Source organism: Microchirus variegatus, assembly GCF_963457635.1.
Source record: "Microchirus variegatus genome assembly, chromosome: 10".
NCBI lineage: Eukaryota > Metazoa > Chordata > Actinopteri > Pleuronectiformes > Soleidae > Microchirus > Microchirus variegatus.
The window spans coordinates 18679503-18702680 of NC_139811.1; the positions used below are offsets into that span (position 1 = coordinate 18679503).

The window sequence follows — 23178 nt, forward strand, 5'->3', positions numbered from 1 at the left end:
TTCCTAACTTCCAACTAAAAATGCAAAAAAAACACATCCATCCAGGCTCTTGTAGAAACATGGTAGCACAAGATGGCATGAAGTTTTACTTTAAACCAATTATACACTTATGCAAACATACTTATGAGCAGTATGTTCCATTTCTGCCATTCGACTAACCCAAATGTTACACAATAAACCTGTAAACAGATTTAATACTGGACTAGAAAAAGATGGTGGCATCTAATGTTATGTCTCAGGCCCATTTGCAAGTGTTTTTGGCCAAACAATATAAAACTCTGGAAGACTGATACAGGGCCTGCATGTGGTTTGGTTCTTCACCTGAGAATGGTGGTTCTCCTCCGAGGTCTATGGGTGGGCCCATCCCAGCAGAAGGTCCACTGTGAGGCAGGATGTTGACCACGGTAGGTGGGTAGTCTCTCGTGTCCCCTCCTGTGGGGTACAGCTCCCCTTTGCTGTGTCCCATGGGCTTCATCTCCTCGTCACTTGACTGTGAACAGATACTAGCGCTGCTGTAGAGGTCTTCCCAACGGGATCCTGCCATTTCACCACTGTGGTGGTTCGCCATCAGACAGACTTTGCCATCAGACCGCTCAGGGTACGAGTCGTCACCGTCCATCCCGTCTGTACAAACAACACATGAGTAGATATTTAACAAACACACGGATCAAACCTGGTTAAGCCTGGCCCTCCCTCACTCACCCGGACGGTTTCGACGCCGTAGAGAGCTCCTCCGATGCCTCGTCCGGTGGTAGCCACATTCAGAGTCCCTGCTCGGGGTTGGCTGGTTTATTCTATCTGCCTGATACATATCAGCTTCAGTAATTCAGAAACACTCAGTGTTGAAATCACATAATTCTATTCAAGCAGGTTTGAGTTGATAGACTCAGACAGGACACACACTGAATTGACTTAAGACAAATATGTAAAATACTGATTTATATGGGTGACTTTCTGTGCAGAAATAGTCTGAGGATATTGAGAAGGTTGTTCAGGTTACAACCTTTTATTAGTTAATTTCCTGAAGGTTTGTTACCATACCACTTTATTGCTATATGAACATAAGAAAAAAGATTATAAGAAGTGGTTAAGATGTGTCTTTAATGGCATATTTGATGCATATACATAAAAAGTGTCTGTTTTAATTGTTATTGTTCATATTTGTAATGTATGTCTTGTTTTTTATGTAGAGGCCAAACAATTTGGACAATAGATTTTAATCGAACTCTAACTCAAACTAACCTAACATAACCAAACATAACTGAACCACATACACAGGGTTTAGTTTGAAATCCTGAATGTGCCCAGTAGTTAATTTGCTTCATTCATAAAAAATATATATCTGCATTTCCAAAAACTGGCATGAAAACTTTATACAGTAAACTGTTAACTGACACATCGCCCTCTGGTGGCACTCACATCTCTCAGGTTGAATGTGATCTCCAAGTTGCTCCAGAATGTGGCAGAAAAGTCAGGATACATGTCCAGCACTTCCAGCAGGTCCTCTCTCTGGATCTTGTGAAGGTCACAGTAGGTCAACGCCCTGACGTCAGCGCTGGACTTCCCAGGTCTTCCATACCGACTGATGGGTTCACCAAAGATGTCATTCTTTCCTATAAAAAAAACCCACAAAAAACACTGTCTGTGAAAGCCACTGAAGTAATAGCATAAATATTTCACTGACAAAAAAAACACAGAGCACTACAGCGACACTGATCCTCGACCGCGCTGCAGCTCAGCTCACATTAATGGTCCTCACAAACACAGCTGAAATAAAAATGACCTGTGCAGCTCGGATCTGAGTGCTGGCCCTATTGATGATCAATGCCTCTGTGAAATGGAAGTGGAGCAGTGCCCAAACACCGCTGGCGACACAGAGGAGCGTTGTACAATGTAAAGGCCAGTAGCTGTGGTGTTGTGAGAAAGTGATGAGTGGACGGACAACAAATGTCATGAAAGGAAAAAGTCCTTATAAATGTACTGTGCATTTGGTGTTCTTTATTTATGTTTCCATTAACTATATGTTGAAATAAGCTTGAATTCATGATTAATATTTAAGGGACTATATGTAAAAACTATATTAAAGTGCCATGAGCTGCGTTGTTGGTGGGTGACACAACAGACCAATCCACCAAAACAAAAACAGTTTGCAGCCCCTAAATTGTAAATAAACTGGGTGTACCATGTATTCCTAATCTCTGATGACATATTATGGATATTTTATGACTTTTATGGCGCCAGTTTAACCATCAGGTTGCCGAGCTTTGCTTTCAGAAAGGCTGTCCTACAAAAAGCCTTGTTAAACATTTCAAAAACCGAGAGGAAGATGAGGAGCGATATCCCAGTGTGTATAATTATCTCCTGGTCGAGGAAGCAAAACAGAACGCTGCAGCCAAGCTGAGCTAATGCTCTCTCTCTCTCACACACATTGTTATTTGCAATTACTGTTACTCCTCACATCATCACCTGTTGCTGACACAAGGACCAGGTTGTTTATCAAAATAAAACCCCTTTAAATGCTAGAGGTTGCTATTGTAAATATTGTACATACAATACCTCATTTGTATCCACAGTGGAAGAAAACACAAAGCGATAATTGCCTCCCTCGTGGCTCGTAACTCACCCAGTATGGCCACCACCACATCGTCCCTCAGGATCTCTATGGAGCCTCTGGAAATGAAGTAGACTGCAGTGAGAATGTCCCCACTGTGGACCAGAGTATCACCGGGTGGAGCATGGGTGGTCTTGAATCGCACGGCCAAAGCACGCAGACAGCCTTTGTTGGCACCTCGAAAGGCTTTGCAGCTCTGAAACAAGCTGCGGTTCAAGTGGAGGCAGATGTCGGCCTGCAGACACTCAGGAAATCCCTTCAGAACCTGCAAGGCCACAAAGGGCATGAGCTCAAATAAACTTCCATGCTGCTGTTTCTTTGATTGTGCATCTATAATACAGTACCGGGAGCTTGAAAATAAAGTGATCTAAAAGAGTGATTTGTCAGACTGACTGAATGAAGCGGGGCACAGACGACAGCCATTATGATTGTCTATTTTCACACAGGATTGGCAGGTGCTAACGCTGCTCTCTTGGTTTGGAGAAGCATGTGATCACTTAAAACTGGTGTTACTTCTAAATATACACAAATGTCTTTCATGTTCAAATCATTGCCAAATGAGTCCAAACAATGCTGAAGAAGCCAACGGTTAAAATTTCACCGTTGGCTGGCAGCAACATGAGGTGAAGAGCCACCTCACCCTGGCATGACTTTATTTAGGATTTATTAATGAGTCAGCAACGTGTTTCACACATGGCTTCCTCATGTTCGCTCAACTCAACTGGAGAAGAGCTCACAGCTGAGACAAATAACAGATCACATGACCTTAACAACAACAAAACGCACACACTGTAGCCTGGAACTCCATTATGTTCATTACTAAATTTGTCATTTTACTTTTATCTAAGTATGTTTTTTGGAAGTACTGTACTTTGCTGGGAGTGACATATGTTACTGAGTAAATAAAGCTGTTACTGAACAAAATAAACAAATAAATCAGGCACTGGAAACTTTGGCAGTGAATGATGAGGACAGGTGCATTTGCACTAATTAAGGTCCCAGGTTAAAAATAAAGTTATTTTTTTTACTTTAACTTGAGCAATTTTTTAGACCAGCACTTTCACTTGTACTTAAGTAAAATGTTATCAACATAGTGGTTATTTCACTTGATTTGAATATTTAAATACTGTTGCTATCTCTGGTTAAGTTCAACAATGCTTGACAGTGAAGTATGAAAAAGGGGGCACCCAGATTTGAACTGGGGACCTCTTGATCTGCAGTCAAATGCTCTACCACTGAGCTATACCCCCATGAACTTTCTCAAAACAACAGTTCCATTCGACACACACCACAGAGCTCTTTATGCCAACATGTGGAAGCAAAAGCAACATTATGTTAGTAAAGTGAGATGGCTGCACAAAGGTTGGATTAAGATTCTTTTCTGAAGTTAATTCTACTGCTCAAAAAACGTGGTCCTTCAGCAGTTTGAGGGGATTCATGGTTCTAGTCTCTGTGCTGCTGCTCTGATCATATTACTGGAGAGAGCTGGTTTCAGATGAAGGACACAGTGCACAAAGTGGTAGAATACTAACGTTACGAAAAGAAAAAATGTATGTGGTGCAGCTTTAATCTCTGATATACCCCGGAAAGATTCAATACCTCTTGATCTGCAGTTAAATGCTCCACCACTGAGCTACAACCCACTGTGTCAAACACCCTTCATCAGTTTCATTACCTACAATCATAATACAGAGCTCTTTCCTCCTGTGAGGTAGATTTCTGTCGTGACTCACCGCGTTCATGTCGATGCCGTTGGTGTAGGACCAGGCATGTTGGAAATACTCCTCCAGCCTCTGTCTCAGTCCTCCTGGAATCTGGTGGAAACGTATAAACTCTTTGACTCGCAGCATCTGGGTGTGGTAGCGAGCGGTGCCCGAGTAAAGTCTCTGAATGATGGCCGACACGTTACCGAAGATACTGGCATACATCAAAGCTGAAGAGGACACAGAGGGGGGGGAAAAAAACGGTATTCATTATTTCGATCTTAACAAACCTGGTTTGACTCTGGGAATTTTTATTCATTTTTTTTCCTTTCTTGAACCATGTTTCTTGTTGATTTAAATAAAAACATTTAAAAAAAACATACATATATATATGTATATATATATCTATATAGAGGAAATGATGACTAATTGAAAAGCTGTTAAGTCAGATTTCTAAGAGCTGACTGATGGTTGTTATCATCATCATCACTAAAGGACAAGTTTGTAATAAAGTCTATTAAACATACCTGCTTTAAATTCTTTTTGATAAATCAACAGTTTAATAGTATTTTTGAATCAAAATCTTAAATGTATTGCTTTAGTGTAGTGTATATTAATTATGGTTCACACCCTTTTGACAAAATGTCTGAATGAAGTCTTGATCATCATCACAACAAGTAATGGTTATTATCTGTTCTGTCCTTAGATTTCCTTAAACTTCATTATACAAACACATAATCAAATGAACCTGCTTTAACATTTAAGGTATTATATTAATTCTCACTCTTTAACAATTCGATTTTCAGACTCACTCGTACTCTACTCACAGCCAATGAGCATGACACAGATGGAGAAGATCTTCTCTGGGTTGGTGTTGGGCGACACATTCCCAAAGCCCACACTGGTCAGACTGCTGAAGGTGAAGTACAGAGCTGTGACATACTTGTCCTTAGTGGAGGGACCCGAGGCCGCGTCGCTGTCATTGTAGTGTTTACCGATCTGGTCAGCCAGATTGTCCAGCCAGCCAATCTTCATGCCGCTGACGTGCGATCCGGTGCGCTCCACGTTGCCGATGGCATACCAGATGCAGGCCAGCCAGTGAGCGATGAGGGCAAAGGTGCACATGAGAAGTAAAAGGACAGCAGCTCCATATTCAGAGTAACGGTCCAACTTCCTGGCCACTCGCACCAACCTCAGCAGTCTGGCTGTCTTCAGTAAACCAATCAGTGTCGTTGTCTGGGGCTGGTGGAGAGAGAGAGAAAACTGTCGTGTGCAACTTTTACACATGAACAAATGTCTGGCACACTAAAACCGTTCACACAATCCTGATTAATTATATCAGTTTCACACAACACTGTCTCTGTTCCTCAGTATAACAATGTTTAGGTCTCTTGTCACGCAGTGCTGCACACAGGAAGTGATTTGGTTTACGTTGAGACAGATGTAGGCAAACGCAAAGTTGAGTCAAAGTTATGATTAATTTTAAATTGCATATATATACTGTATATATATATATAAAAAACAGGAGTAGCAATAATTGTGCAAACATCACAGAATAGACTGTTTGATTTGAATTGTGATGTATTTCCAAATTTCAAAAACTTGGTCATTTTTGCTCAGGTGTGTTTATATAGTTGGTGAAAATAATATATTTTTCAACAGATTGTCTGTAGGTTGTGCTGGAAGAAAAAAGGATATAAGGCACTCTATAGTGCACATTCTTGGGGGGGGGGGTTAATGCTCATGTAGAGATGTTGGCAGTGTTTTGGTAATAACTCAGTGAGGCAAAATTAGTTGTGCACTGAAGCTTTAACCTCACAGACTTCCTCACCTCTTCAGACCCGGACCGGAATATGAGCAGATCAAAAGGAATGGCGGCAACAATGTCGATGAGGAACCAGCCCTTGAAGTAGTGCTGTGCGATGCGTCCCGGGTGGCTGACCACCTCGTCGTTGTGGTTGACGTACGTCGTCCGGAAATTGATGAGGATGTCCACGATGAACATGACGTCGACCACCAGGTCCACCACGTTGAGCGGGTTGCAGGTGTAGCCACAGGTTCTTCTCCGCTGCTCCTCCACCTCGTTGAGAAGAAAGGCGGCTGAGTAAGGTGTGAAGATGGCAGTGTAGATGACCAGGAGCAGGATGACCCAGTCCCATACTGCTTTGAACGGACTGTAGTGAAGGATGGTCCATTTATGGATACGTGGGGCCTGGAGCTTGTACTCTGGCAGCACGTCAGCACCGAGGGATAACACCTGAGGACATAGTGAGTGACAGAGAAGATGTTATTAATAATGAAGAAGGCACAGTGGGAACCATAAATTATAAAAGTATAAAAAGTGGCTCAGAGGAAATCGTCACACTTGAATGTTGAAGAGAAAGCTGCCGACAGTAGCCAAAATAATAATAAAAAACTTATTGACCTGCAGATCAGTAACCTTCAACTGTATCAAATATCCATGACTTTGTAGAAATACAAAGAAAATCCAAGGTCTTATTTTCTCATCTCTGAAACAACAGTAGTGGGTTACTATGACTTTTCCCACCATCGCACATTAAAACAGACCTGACGTGTTTTTTTTATGACCAGCTCTGCTCATGTTTTATGGGAAATTAACAGAGATACATTAACACTGTTAATATGATAATAACAACTCAACACAGTTGTTAAAAATCCCGGATAAACTGGCCTCAGGCTGCAGGAAATGTTAATGTATTTGATTAGACTAGGGCTAAACAATGAATAGACATTTTTAATAAAATAATAATAATAATAATAATAATAATAATAATAAAACATGGCTTACTGCCATTTTCAAATAGCAAGATGCACAATATCATTAAATGCATATCAAAATACCCTTTGCTATTATTACATTGTTTAATATTATTATTGTCCTGATCTACATATCATATTCTACAGACAGAATAAAATAGCTTTGTTTTGCACAGATAGCACGCACACGCACAGTCATCTTAAATTTGAACTTTGTAAAAATGACCATTCCCTCTGATATTGCAAATCATACCGCAATCACAATTTCAGTCAAAGATATCAGATTATAATCCTGAATAAAGCTGTATATTTGAACATTCCTGGGTTTAACCAAACTAGGCACTAAAATGTGAGAAAGTGTTATTTTTGTTCATGCTCTGTTTGAGAAGTGAGACATCACACTCTCAAACAACTGCTGTTGTGTACAAATGTTGTGAGGAAATAAAAAAAAAACAGGTCCAACATTTAATTTGTGGAGGAAAAAATAGCGTATAAATAAATTTGTGTCTGCTGCACATACTAAAGACAGCCAACAATGTTCTCTTTATCAATATGAGACAGCGAGCACTTCCAGACCAACACAAAACACAAACATATGACTGATAAAAGCTGAGTGTTAAGATCCCACTGACCGGTATGACAACAAGAGACTCCGTGTCCAGGTTCTCATCCTGGTGTGGAGCACAGCAGCAGGACGAGAGGCTCCTCCAAAACCTCTGCTCTCTCTCCTCCTGCATCACTACCTCCTTTAAAAATGTCCTTATATTCTCTCCACAGTCACTCCACTACTGTTATTTAGCCTTAACTGCAGCCTCACCTGCCTCAGCCTCACCATCTGACTGCTGTTTTACATCAACCACATGAACACACTCCTGCCACTGTTCTGGTCAATTATGGACCAAAATAAGTGGCGTCATTGATTACACGCCATGCAGAGGAGTGGTTTTAGTTAATTCTAACAAGGTCGTGACCTCATGTGTTTTTGTTTATTTTCCAGTGTTGGCATGAAAACATTTCAATGGAACAGACTGTATTTTTCTGTTGTGATAGTTGGAACCACAAGTCTGAAAAAAAAGTTCCAGTTTCTTTCCACTTTCCCAGCTAGAATGAAAACAGAGTCCAGAAATAGTCAAAGTGAATTGCTCCACAAGTATTAGAAAAGCTATTAGTTTTTACGTGACCTTATATGGGGAGGAGGGCAGTAAGTAAGCCATAAAACCTGGGGGTAAGAATAACCAAGGTTTTCCTTGAGAACATGCTATGTCTCCACCTTCTCCATCAACTTAATTATGATGAAGTGAACTCTGCAAAGCGGTCGCTCTCTGTCATGTACTAGTCATGACCACAGCGGCTGAACAGATGCGAAAAGACAACACAGTAATGAGAATGTAAACACACGAGCAAGGTTCACTCATCCAAGAAATTCTATGGTATTGATGTGGTCCACAGCTCTGTTTCATAACGACGACCAGATAAAAAAGAACTCGCTCTGTTGCTACTCTAACGTTATAATTTATAAGTCATTTGGATATTAAAATTAAATAAAATAAAATACTACATTTGCAAAAGTCATCATGCAAAGAAAAATGTTCACATCCTGTGTTTTTAGTTAGTTGTCTTATGTGTTTTAACATCATATATTCCATTATAAAGGACTTCCATTCACATAAATTCTAACTTCTCATGTTGTGCACCCTTATCCTTAGTCCACCAACATTAACAGAACAATGATTTAGTCCTTACAACATCAACATCCTTAAACAAGAGCAACTTAAACACAATGACATGGGCACAAACTCTGCTAATGTCTCCACAATGGACAGTAAAGCTGATGCTGCTCACGTGTGAAGTAAGAGGAAATAAGCAGGATGGGTGATGGAGAAGGTGGAGACAGAGGGGTGAAGAGGAAAAGGAAATGACAGTGGTCAGCAAAGAGGGGACGTGGAGGGAAATAAAGAGTTAACAGGTCATTTTTTTAGAAACCCATAAAGGCTGGAAGACAACTCACAGGCTGAAGTTTCTGCTTGAGGCTCATGCTGAGATGCACCGCGGGGTAAATGAATGGAGAAGACTATAAGATTAGGAGAGAGGGCAAAGGCAACCACTGTCCATCCCTCTGTATCACCCTCCCTTCTGCTCCCTCGCTCAACCTCCCTCACTGTAGCCCGGCCCTCTCTGAAGGGTCTCCTCTGTCCATCACACATACGAAAAAATGACCCAGTGGCTGCATGAATGACGGCATACAGCAAACAACCACTGCTGAAAGCCAAAGGAGGTCCTACAACAAAACATGCTGCGACTAAGGCTGGGGACTGAAAGCTGGGGACACTCTACACAACTCACACACTCTGAAAAGACTTGGAGTTCACACTAAGCGACAGCGTAAGACTGGGAATCACACATTTCACAGACTACATCATTTGTCAAACCAACTGAACGCATGTAACTCCCATGAGAGCGACCGTGTCTACGAGCGACAGGGTCAACAGTTGGCATCGTTGTTTTGATATTCCCACCACTTCCTGTCATCTTCTGACACTAAATCCTGTGTCCCCACCTACTCTTGGCAACACATGTTTGCAGTTGTGTCTGTAACAGTACACACTACCAAACAATTCAAACATGTTTGATTGACTGGGACTGAGGTTGACTGTCCCCAACTGGTGCTGACTGGTGCAGAAAATTGGGCAGAAAAAAATTGTGTAGTGTGTCCTCAGCTTTAGGTTGTCATTTGTTAGCTAAATTATATTAATATTCAAGGGCCACATGGTTGGTGTAGTGATTAGCACTCTTGCAGGTTTGCTACCCGCATGAAACAAGGGCTTTCTGCATGTTTTTCGCATTTAACAACCTCATCAGGTTGTTAAATATGTAATCCCCTGTCTTACGCTGTCATTGTGAACTCTCTGAAGTCTTTTCAAAGTTTTTATGCTCTCCTCGTGTGAGCGCACGTTTTCTCCAGGTTCTCAGGTTTCCTCCCACAGTCCAAAAACATGGGTAACATTGGGTAAATTGGCCACTCTAAATTGACCATGTGTGAGAGTGGCCCTCGTGGAGAATAAAGCAGTGGAAGATGGATGGATATTAATATTCAAATATTTGTGTTGATTAGGTAATTAAAGGTACATTATGTAATAAATCTAAAGCAACTGGACGTAAAATCCTCCTAATATGCCACAGAGACTCAGGAATAATGTTCATATAACAAACTGAACTCACCAACAACAACAGTACAGACAAAATATTCGCATTAAAAAAATCTTTTGCAGACTGTAAATCATGTTTATGTTTTGAAATCATGTTTTGGCATGTGGCGCCACCTACCGCCGTCTACCAATCATTGCAGTCAGTAGAGTCTCAGCTTGCCAGTTACGTCAGAGCTACAATGGCAGAGAAAATTAAAGCTAAAAGACCTCGTTATGTTGAGTTTGAGTGTGGTAACCGATTTTGGCCACATTCTTACATATGGCGCCTTTAAATGTTGTTTTAAGTATATTTTACATCCACGTACTGCTGGTTTTGAAGCGACGTGTTGTTCAGTCGGCCCACATGGTGTCGTGGCTAGCACTGTTTGCACTTTCACCGGGTACGCAGTCCAAAAACATGCAGCGGTTCATTGGACACGATTGGACAATGCAGCATGTTGGACACTCTAAATAGACCACAAGTGAATGATCGTCACTGTATGTTTGCGCTGCAATGGACTGGGTAACAATGTCAGCTACGGTTGGCTGAATTTCCTCCCATTCCTCTACATTCTCCTGCAGTACACTTGTTCAAAGAGGGGGGGCTCCACATAAACACACAACTGCCTAACACACGCACTACGATGTTACAGCACGCTCATGTACAATTCTCTGTGTTTTATAAGCTACAGTCTAGTCGACCACACTGTGTGCTTCATGTTACGCAGACAAATCAATAAGAGAAAAGATCAATGACAACCTTCATTTCCCTTTTTGTAAGGTGCCAATCGAAATCCAATTATAAAGGCGGGGATTACGAAGAATTTTACTACATAACCGGACATAAGCGGACTTATGCTTTAATATTTTTACAAGTCAAAGTAAGAACATCTTTAGGAAATTTGCTCTTGCTGTAGTAATTGATCACATGCTCCCACACTACAGCAGTGTTTATTATTGTGACCTTAAACCTGACCTGTAGAGCCAGACATCCAGTTCATCTATGACCTACAGTTACGACAACAACTACAACACTGAGCCAGTTCCTACTGTTTTAACACAACAGAAAAACAAAACCGGAAGACGGCCGGTTGGGTGGAGGTGCCGTTTAGAGATATAGATAGTTGATAGATGATGCACAGAGAGCATGCCCGCTGCCCTCCACTTCCATTAGCCCCAGTGGCCAAGGTCACAGGCAGCGTCAAGCCAATGAGTGCCATTCAATACCTTTGCAGCTGCCGCCTGCTTTTCTCTCCCTTTCATTAGTTAAGCTCATCAGTCAGCGTTGGTGACTTCCCCCACACGCAACAATGCAATCTCGATCTACATATGTACCCTCGCACTCATGCACTAACAGAGAAGCTTCCCCTGCTCTGTTACCAGTTACCAACTATACTGTTTGTTTATTTCCATAGAGTGTGAATTAAAACTGGCGCAGTCTTTTGGTTCAAAAGTGAGGCACAGGAAGTAGTAGTTAGGATGACTTTGAATGGTAGTCTATGGGAGTCAGTTAACATTTAATTGTTTCAATCTATGGCTATAGGTCTTATTCAATAGCACATGATGCCAATTTTGTAAAATGTGTTCCAATTTCAGAGTATCAACAATAAAGCATGGTACATGTGAATGAACACTAGTGTGATTTATCATCCATGGTGCCTGGTGTCTGCTCTTTCTAGCTTTTCCTGACTCGAGGACGGAACTTTTAAACATACACCTCTGGAACCAATAGAAATTGACTATGAAATAAAGGTAATTCATGGATTTTAAATATGTGTATACTGCAAAGACTCATTGCAAAGACTCAAACGCATTGGAGTTTTGTGAACAGTATCGAGAGTGTCAAAGACCTGAGGACGATTTTGTCAACATTACAGCAAACAGACAGCTGGATGAACTCCACTTTCCCTTCCAGCAAACTCATACATTCCCAGTGCTAAGTGGCAGGGAAACACTTCACTGCAATGGTAACATGGAGTAAACGCTCGCTTTTTATTGCTGTTTGTGAATGATGCCATTAGAGAGCCAAGATAACGGTGGAGTGATCTGTTCTGTCACTTTCTCCACGGCCACAGATGTCACACTGTTTCCACATTGTGCACTGACTCACAGCCGGCTGTCGATGCCGCTCACCCTGCTGGTGTGAAGAACTGAGATCTCACCAAGGCAACAGCAACCAGTCACATAAGGCAACAGTGCTGCGCTACTAGCATGCAAACACAAACTTCCAGGCCACTTTCTTATGCCGCTTTTCCACTACAGTTCTACCACAGCTCGGCTCAACTCAAGCCTTTTCCATTAGGGATAGAACCTGGTACCTGGTGCTTTTTTTTGCTATGACGACCCGGCCCACATTGAGGCGGTGCTATAGTCATAGGAAAACCATTAGGTTTACTCAAATATCTAATCAGCCAATCACATAGTGAACTTAATGCATTCAAGTATGTAGAAGTGGTCAAGAGAAAAGACTAAGTGACTTTGAATTCACCTTCAAGAGTGGGTCCTCTATATGGAGGTCGCCATTTTGGACCACTATGTTTTCACAGTCGCCCATGGACAAACTAATCACCAATAATTGAGTTTTAGAAATAATTGAAGGCTAGAATGGAAGGATGTGGTGAGGGACATTCAGCTGCAGCATGTCAGGTGTTGCTAAATACAACACACTCTTTTCATTTAACTTTTCATCTTAAAAACCTGCATAACACAATCCATCCATCTAACCATTATCTACTGCTTTATCCTCCACCAGAGGGTTGCAGGGGGTATGCATAACACAATGTAAAATATAAATATAAATATATATATATGTATATAGATCACAAATAAAAACTCAGCTCAAGCTCAGGAGAAGCAGCAGTTGTGATCAGAAGGTTCGTTTGATCGACTGTTCCTGCTGAGGCTGTGTGAACATGATGTGTGACATTCACAGTAGAGAATTTCTTAAAAGTCCATTTACTGTTGATAAGTTGTACTCCTGGTATTTTTCCACTGTAGCTCTTTTTCGACTGTTAAGTGTGAGTTAAAGTGTGCGCAGAGTGCGATGACAGGTGGCTGATGAGTGTGTTCTGTTGCCGGTGCCATAGATGTCGCACCTCAGGTGAGACCGATCTTTCACACTCTCACCCTCCGGCAGCATCGTCACCGAGACAGAAGCAAATTCCATTTATAGACATCTTTGCCTGAACCATCTGTGTAAAGAGACAATGATGGGGTGTGACACTGACAACTGCAAATAACAGCCAACAGCCTGAACATATCAAAGTGGACGACAGCGGTGGGAACATGATATGAAAGCTTACAGACGACGAGCTTCATGCTTCCATGCCATAACCTCTGAATATGAAGGTGATGATGGTTTATACAGAAATGTGCCACAGATAACAAAGAGCAATCAACATTGATACCAGATGCACAAGAATAGTTCTCTTAGAATAAGAACAATTTCAGGAAAATAAGTATGGTTTCAAATGACTATACTTCTCATAGTTGCAGAAACATAAATTATTAACATTTAATCAAGCAAAAGTAAATTTGTTCTTTTTCACTGCAGGCCTCCATTAACTCACAGAATAATTACATTTTTCTTGAAGGAAAAAAGAGATTAATAATCTCCCTTTTTTCTCGTATATGAGTAAGGACTTGTCTTACCTGTGTGACATGCGTGACCTTCTCTGTGACGTTCTGAGTGCGATCTTTTATCTTGCTGGGTGCGATGATTTCGATCTCAGTGGGAGACGGAGGTCTCATCCGATCTGAGCCGAAGGTCAGGGTAACCTGAGGGATGCGGCCAACGGTCCTGTGTCGGATCAAATCAGAGTCTGACGTGGAGTTCAGCCCGCTGGGCTTCAGAGCTGCAGCACAGAACAGAAAGATCACTGAATGAGATCGTAACACATGCAAAATTACACCAGGACATGTGTGCACAAGGTAGTGACATCTCGTGAGACTGCAGAGAACATCAAATGAAGGACTGTTTTTACTCAGCCTACGCATACCAGAAATGACAATGACAAAGTTTTTACTTCAAAACAGTCAAAAGAAAGGCCCTTGACTAAAGTACACATAAAGAAATGTATAATATATACGTATAATACTGCCCAATGGAGGTTTAGGAATGAAACACCACAGCAATAAAAGTATTCTTTCAAGTTCAGACAGTCTCCTTGTTTTGATGATTTTAGTACTGTATTAGTACATTCAAACTGTTGTCACATTAATTCCCACAATGCTGATTAGGTTTTTGACTCTCTGTATTTCTGTGTGTCGTCTGGTGATATTCCCACACTGCACACAGGAAGTGATTTTTTTTTTTTTTTTACGCCAAGACGTAAATACAGGTTATCCCATTGAGACGCGTGGTCTCATTTTCAAGAGAGACCCATCAAGGACAACACAAAATGTTAACACGAGATAGCTAGTACCCGGGAATAATTCTTCTTGCCCTGCCCACTCCTGCACTGATGCTGTATACAAACGATCCCTCGGTCAGGTCTCATAGTATTGCGTGACAGAAGGTGAAGATCAAGGACGCAGCATTCAAATAGAAAAATAACAACAAAAATTACACACTGCAGCTTTCAATTTCTGCCACTAAACCTTTCGACATGTGACACAAATACAAATAATTGTAAAGAATCTCTTTTAAATAAACGTTATTGTGTCTTCGCCATTTGTTGCCCTCATCACGGAGATCAGCACAGACTGCGTTTCCCCTCAGCCTCAAAGACACAGATGGATGCACAAATATGTACAAATATGGTGACGATGAAAGAGAATCTGAGAGTATGACTAGAATTCTGTACCATTGATGTGAAAAAATATAGTTTCCTCAGAAATATTTCCCCCGGGAAATGAAGGGGACAGATGTGCAGTGATGTGCAGTTCCCACCTTCACACATGCACATACACACACTTGTTTTTATATCTTAGCGAGTACACATCATAGACAGAATGCATTACCTAGCCCCTTACCCTAACCTTAACCTAAACCCAATTCTAACGCTTACCCTAAAACCAGGTCTTTACCTTGAAAAAAGCCCTTTAGAGTTGTGGGACCAAGACAAAATGTCCCCACAAAGATAGGTTTTTTACGTTTTTTGGATCTCACAGATATAAATAGAAGTACACACACACACATGCATAGAGAGGGATCGATTAGTGTCTCTCTGCTGGAACAACCATGAGGAGGCTGCACGTGATCAGAGCGATGCTCTGTGTGTCAATGACAATCAGAGAAAAGACGTGAAATCTATGATGTGTGGCTTTCTGTTCCCGTGTCTCACATCACATTTTACTGTGAACTGTGGTGGTGGGTGCATTTAATTTTTGTTTTTGTTGTTTGCAAAACCTTTGATTGATATTTCACAACACATTTTGTCATAAATATTAAATAATTAGGCAGAAGGTGTTCATTAAACTCATATAAAAAGAACCTACAGGAAACCATAACAAAAATACTGATGCTTCAACTGAATAGGTAATATTAGTTCACCTCAATAAGAAATGGCAATAATATTTTACCCCAATTTTCCCTTGTATTATTATGATGAAACTATCTAAGGTATCCTAATGGAGAAAATATAGTTATGTGAAAACATGCAACAGAGATAAAAAACAAAATATCCAGAGGTTTAGTGTGGATACAGTTGACTGTATACATGGAAATGCCCTCCCTTAAATCAAGATGCGTCAAACAAATGTTGCCACTTGTGTATTCTAAACAGTTTAAAATGTGAAATATTCTGTATAAGGCCTATTTACAAGATTTAAGAGACAAATAAGGCCGTGTGATGGACTGGTGACCTGTCTTTTGACCTGTGTCAAATGGGATTGGGTTAGAAAGGGTTAGAAAATATAATGTAAGAACACAGCAAATTTCTTTGACATGATAAATAATAAGAAAAATATGCTTTGTAACAATCTAGCAGCTTCCTGCAGACACTCACTGCTGTTGGTGCGGGCGTCTCCTGGGCGACTGTTCCATTCTGCCCTCATGCCGTCAATGTCGTCCAATGACGAGGCTCGACGGAGGCTGCAGTAGCTGTCACGGGAACAGCTGCGAGGCAGAGTACCCTGGGGGAAGGCCATCGCGGGGTCGAGCCGGTCTGTGAGCAGCGAGCAGCGTTTAGTGGACGACTGAGCTGCAGGAGAAGGAGGATCCAGATCCTGTTCTATCAAAGCCTCCGTCTCAGACTGCATGCAGCTCTCCTTGGACGGAATCCGAAACTCTTTCAGGGGAACCTCCTCGCTGTTTGGCTGCACAACAGATGTATATGGTTGGCTTAAGATACACAAGCCCAACATACTGGAAAATTGACACACAAAACATAATGTACCCAGAATATGACAAAGCATTATAAAACAAGTAACATTTTAATGTTGGCCTGCAAAGGGAAGGAATATCTAATTCCTGCCAAAAAATATCTATCAAATATATATCAAAATCAAATGTTTATTTTATACATTCTTAAATATTATATTTATAGATTAAACATTTTACATGGTGTTATCTTCATTTCATGAGTCAAACAGGTTTTGCGGCTCCAGATAAATTATGTTTGGGTGGAGAGGGGTAAAAAAAAAGGCTCTTCTTGACACTAGATGTTGCAGAATGTGATGTTAACTACCTCTGTTTGGGCACAAACATGTACACATGCGTGCAAACCTAAACATAGGAAAAAGAGGACGAGAGTGGTTTTCTTTTAAAATTCTGATCTCTAAATATGTTTCGTACCATCCATCCAACCCCCCAAATATCCTACCACAGTCCAACAACATGCAGATGTGGGTCTTTCTGCATGGCGTTTGCATGTACTCCCTGTAGAAAGACCATTGTTCTGACCGGGTCATGAACCTGGCTCTTCTTGCTTGTTTTGTACCATTTCATAAATTATTAATGTTTCGATTACTGGCCTAGTGGAAGTAATTACATCAGAAACTGTTGATTGCACATCAACAGCAGACATTTCAGAAAAGTGTGTGGTCGTTCACCACCTCACCTGCAGATAGTCCACCACAACGCCTTCAAACTGGTCTTTGGACAGGGACGATCGTCGCAGGGACCGCAGCACTGGCAGCCTCATCTTCAGCCTGCGATTCTGACCTGAGAGAGAAACTCTGCGTTCAGCTCAGCTGTTGATTAAACTCCTACTTCAATGAATATAAATCATGCTCATATGCAATTATGTTTATTTTAGGGAAAATGTGTTGGAGGTTGTTATTGTTATTGGTTGTGTTTTTCTGGTACTACACCAGACAGAGTGTTCTTTTCATAAGCTAGCAGCAAGCTAAAACCATGATTAATGATCACTATAGCAATAAGTTGAAGAGTTTACAGTAGATCCATCCTTGGGTGACTCTTTGCTTGAGGCCGGATTTTTTGAGAGCAGGATCGATCAACTCCTGGAAGTCAAGGATGTACATAATCACGAGACCTTCCTCATTTTTCACAGGGATGACGTCCACCAGGCAGGGTCTGCAGGTCCCTGTATGCACAGAACAGAACAGTAATAAGTCAGGCAGGGGGCACCCGGATTTGAACCAGGGACCTCTTGATCTGCAGTCAAATGCTCTACCACTGAGCTATACCCCCTCTGCCTCTACGTTTTCCTCATAATTTCAACAAAAGTGATGCGTGGATAACATTGACTATAGTTATATAAAGTAGGACGCTGTGACAAGGAGGAAAAAAGGAAGTGGGAGAGAGTCAGAGGATTGAAGGATAAAAAGGCAGGACACTGGAAAATGCTAAATGAGCAACACTTCCGTCAGGTCTAACCTCACACTGCAATCAGTGTGGTCTAAAAATAGGAATGGGGGACAGGGCATATAACACACACACGCACGCACACACACAGACACACACACACAGGTTTGCTGTTCCTCTTAGGACAATGAATTGACTTCCATTCCCCAACCTTAACCATAACCAGTTAATGCCTAACACGAAACACTATTTAAATTTTAACACTAAACTTAACCAGTTATTCAGAAATTGTGCTCTGCCTCAGTCGGACCAGGATTTGGCTTCCATGAGGACTACTGGTCCTGATAAGGTCAATGCCAGAAAAGGTACACACACACACGCACGCACGCACACACACACACCCTTTCATACTTTACACAAAAACTTTGACATGAATTCCGTCTGGTGGTAAAATAAATAAATAAATAAATAAATAAATAAATAAACAATGAGCCAGTGGGAAACTTGTTCTGAATCACTGCGTCAACATTGTTTTTTCTGACGATACAGATTTAGAGCTCAGTGGGAATCAGGAGACAAAACAAATAGATGTTTTATGGATTTAAACTGCCGTGCTGGTCGCATTTCCATGACAACAGCTCGCTGGTTTGAATCTCCTCATGCCCAAGTGGAACAAAGTACACACTATTATATTAATATGTGTGTGTATGAGGAGAGTAAATGTGTTAGTGTTTATGCTGAGTGTTGTGATCATCTTGAGCCGATGTTTCTGCCTCAGACGGCAGATTAACGTAGTGAAAGTAAGAGGAGAAGAAATGAAGCTTTGAGAAGAGAACGTTCAGTTAAATGTCAGCATATGAAGCACAGATCAAAAGGATAAGTGCGTTTGTCGCTGTGTTATATCTCACTTTTAAGACAACCAACCTCACATGTCTATCACTTTTCATTCTACTTTACTTTAAATACTTTGTGATATATATATATATGTATATATATATATATATATATATATATATATATATATATATGTATATATATATATATATATATGTATATACAGTATATGTGCTTGAAATTATTAAAATATGTGGAGGATGGATTAAAAATCATTTTCTCCCCCTGGAATCCTGACACGGAGCAGTGTTGCAGACTCTGTTTGTCAGTGTTATCTGAAATCCATTTTTCAGTTGAATTTGAAGAAGCCCTATTAATTTTGGCCCAGCATTTTAATTATTTTTCATTCAACACTAGCTCAGTAATCACAAGGCAATGTTTAAAAGAAAAAAAAAAAATCTACTTGTTTTTATTGTATTATTAGCAAAAACAAAGCACTTGCACACATTCTATTCTGCATGTTATGTAAGACTGTTATGTCCCGCTCAATTTCAGTAACTGTCAGGCTGACTGACTGTCACGCAATGTGCATTGATTTTAGAAATATGTTAATTTAATTTCAGTGTAAGGCAGAAAAGAAAATGACAATTATAACTAGTACGTATTGACACGTTATTTATGACAAACGTGCTCAGAGGAGTTTGCTCATTTACGTAGGTTGCAAATCACCAAATGGACACCAAAATTCGAAATGGCTGCCTTTCTGTTGAGTTGAGGCCATGGCTCTAATTTACTGTTTTGTTCGTCTTGGGTATAACATTTTCCCACAAAGTTTCGGGAAATTGGGTGCAAAGTTTGGTGCAAAGTTTCAAGAGTTTTTATGCATAAATAATAATCTGAAGGAAAACAATGGGTTCAATTAAATGGTGAGAAAAGCATAATTGTCCCAGCTCTAGTGGACAATATTAAACAAAGCAATGAGGGAAAGGGTTACCGGAATAAACCAACATGGCATAAGGGGAGAAGCAAAGCATTTGAGCATCATAAGGAACAGGTGTTGAGAACAGGTTGACAACATGATGCAGAGCATGGTTGCCAGGTCTCATTGGACCCGAGACGATGCCTCAGTGCCAATGAGACACCATGTGACTTTAGGCCTGATTACAAAACCATGGTTTCACCACAGATGATGACTGATCTCAGCATTATGAAGAGATGGCAATAACAAAACACAGCAGGTCACATGGATTTCCATTCAAACAGACTTATTTTTGGCAACCAGTGGAGTCGCTCCTGGAAGAATACAGTCTATGTCTTCATCATTCACCTGTCCTAATCATTATTCACCTGTCCTCATCATTATTCACCTGTCCTCATCATTATTCACCTGTCCTAATCATTATTCACCTGTCCTCATCATTATTCACCTGTCCATATCACTCACCTGTCTTCATCATTATTCATCTGTCCACATCATTCACCCATCCTAATCATTAACTTGTCTTTACCGTTCACCTGTCCACATCATTCATTCACTTGTCTTTACCGTTCACCTGTCCTCATCATTCATTCATGTGTCTTTACCGTTCACCTGTCCTCATCATTCATTCACTTGTCTTTACCATTCACCTGTCCTCATCTTCCACCTGTCCTCATCATTCACCTGTCCTCATCATTCACCTTTCCACATCATTCACCTGTCCTCATCATTCACCTGTCCTCATCATTCACCTTTCCACATCATTCACCTGTCCTCATCTTCCACCTGTCCTCATCATTCAACTGTCCTCATCTTCCACCTGTCCTCATCATTCACCTGTCCACATCATTCACCTGTCCACATCATTCACCTGTCCTCATCTTCCACCTGTCCACATCATTCACCTGTCCTCATCTTCCACCTGTCCTCATCATTCACTTGTCCTTCACCAAAACATACTCAGTTAAAGTAAATGTCATCCATCACTTTCCATCTCTGCATGTCTCTTGTCAGAAGACAGTGGACATTACATCGTGTCTCAACGTTCACGTGTCTTACCTTCTTTGGCGTAGAACAGGATCTCCACCTTGCGCTCCTCAGAGCCGAGCAGAGCCTGTGCCAGCTGGGCCAGGGCGCTCTTCATGGTGCCGGGACCCACCAAGAACTGGCAGGTGCAGGGCTGCTGCATGATCTCCGCCCTGGTGAAGCCAAACATTTGGCAGAAGCCCTCATTGCAGTAGATGATGCCACAGTTCTTCATCTGAGCATTTGCGATCAAAAACTTGCGATCTACAAAGCAACAGAAGCTAAGAGTCAAATATCAGCTTCACAAAAGAAAATAGAAGTCAATGTATGGGATCAAATATATATATATCAGGTATTTACATCCGACAGAAGAGGATTAAGGCCACACAGCCTGACTTCTGAGATTAAAGTCTGAAGAATTCTGACTCTTTTTCTCAGAATTATGAGATTAAAGGGAGAATTTATAGGGGGAAAAAAAGTCAGAATGAAATATTTTTTTCTGACAAAATTCTAACTTTTGTTTCTCAAAATTCTGACTTTTGTTTCTAAAAATTCAGACTTTCGTTTCTAAAAAGTCTGGCTTTTTGCTCAGTATACTGGCCGTTATTATTGTTGTTGTTGTTTAAATGTGTCCCTAATCCTCTTCCATAGCATACAGAGTGCCCATTTCACAACAGGGAAAAATATGAAAATCACCATACAATCTCTAACCCTGGAGAGACAGAAAGATAGAACATTTAATTTCAGTCATTAAATAGTCATTAAAGTAAAAAAAAAAAAAAGATGCGATTCGGGATGTGAACAATGAATGCAGTCAAATTGACCCCAAGGATAACAGGAGGGCTGCGTTATAAACTAATTCATCAAAAGTTGCTCCTTCCGAAAATGTAAACAACATATTTTAGCGATGTTGTTTTTTCAATGTAAAGCATTTAAAGCAGATAAAAAAGCCTTTCCTCTCAACTGTCAAGTGTTTGTTCACTGTGAGACTTTCTGAGTGTTTGACCTCAGAAAGATACAGTTTTATATCTGTTTTGCTTCTCTGTTTCACATCTGGATTAAATTATACATTTGCATGGTTCTATCATCTGTCTTTGTGCAGGAGAACACACTTCCTCATAAAAGCGATCAATTACACAAAAAAGCCATTCATTACTGAACACTCGCTCTGTTTTAAGATTCAATCACAAAGACGTTACAGCGTGCTGCAAATCTTCTTGCTCCTGGCTTTGTATCCGACGAGCTCTGTCACTCTCATGATGAACGACTCCTCCAGGATGCTCTGACAATCAGCTTAAGTGGAAGTAATGAAGTCCACCTTTTCCGCGCTGCTAATGCTATTAGCGTCATGATTTCTCCTGAGAGACGACCGCGGTGGAGCAGGTGGGCTCTTTAATATAAGAGCTTCTCTGCGTCACACCTGCTCACACACAAGTGGTGGGAATTTACAGGTGCTAAACATCTGTCAGAAAGCTGGAATTATCCATATGTTGTGATTGGTTTGAAATTATCCATGTTTATAAACTGCTGTATTTTTTTCCTGACTTTGAGAAACTTTGACATTTTTGTATGTAACCTAAATTATTTGATGGCTATTATGTTCCATTTTTAAGCACTCAGAGGATGCAATTTCAACACAATAACAAAAAAGGTGGTGGTTACTGCCTTGTTTGGTTCCACTATGTGTTGAAGCTTCATGGAGAAAGCTTTGTTGGCAGAGTGTGTGGCAAACAGCAAAAATGTATTGATTGTTCATGAGTGACAAACAATAAAATTACAAAAAAAAGTCAAGAAAACACACTGGCTCACTGGTAATACCAGACATTTCTTCCTTCACACTCATATTTCAATGTGTAGCTGACACAATTCAAGCAGATGACGTCATTATAAGTCAACCTTCACCTTGAATAGAAATTAGTATTTTGATGGCTTTAAAGCAGGGTCAAACTTTTTGGGAAAAAGCAACCGTTCAGTCAAAGATGCACGATTTTCAAATTAAAAGGGTTTGCGTTGATATGCAATGATACATCATTTACAATAAAAACTTATTTGTGACACAAATTGAATCCAGTTATGAAAAAAACATACAGAAATAACTCATTATGACTTGGCAATAGCATGGAATCGACCCTGCTTTAACGAGAGTTAGAAACATTTATGCTTCTTTACCCAAGATCTGAACAAAGTATCTTGCATTATGCAATATTGTTACATAAATAAATAACTAATTGTTTTTATGTATCATAATGCACAAATAATAGACGTAAGTATTAATTCCAAATGGAGTTTTTATTCATTATATGGTAAATGGTTTGTATTTATTTATTTTGCACTTTTCTATTCTTAATGACCTC

At 40.6% G+C, this 23178-nt stretch overlaps 1 protein-coding gene across 1 annotated transcript in view; it reads right to left on the reverse strand.

The window, feature by feature from the left end:
• The window catches only part of kcnh6a (potassium voltage-gated channel, subfamily H (eag-related), member 6a), a gene marked incomplete at both ends in the record, with an annotated part of 28034 nt that overhangs the window by 2156 nt on the left and 2700 nt on the right, over nt 1-23178 (reverse strand). Inside the window, 12 exons of the mRNA XM_083895860.1 lie at nt 322-624; nt 703-802; nt 1420-1613; nt 2624-2876; nt 4345-4544; nt 5142-5556; nt 6146-6571; nt 13929-14131; nt 16226-16535; nt 17279-17382; nt 17615-17764; nt 20858-21088. Coding sequence (XP_083751986.1) covers nt 322-624; nt 703-802; nt 1420-1613; nt 2624-2876; nt 4345-4544; nt 5142-5556; nt 6146-6571; nt 13929-14131; nt 16226-16535; nt 17279-17382; nt 17615-17764; nt 20858-21088 — 2889 coding nt within the window. The remainder of the gene's footprint in view (nt 1-321; nt 625-702; nt 803-1419; nt 1614-2623; nt 2877-4344; nt 4545-5141; nt 5557-6145; nt 6572-13928; nt 14132-16225; nt 16536-17278; nt 17383-17614; nt 17765-20857; nt 21089-23178) is intronic.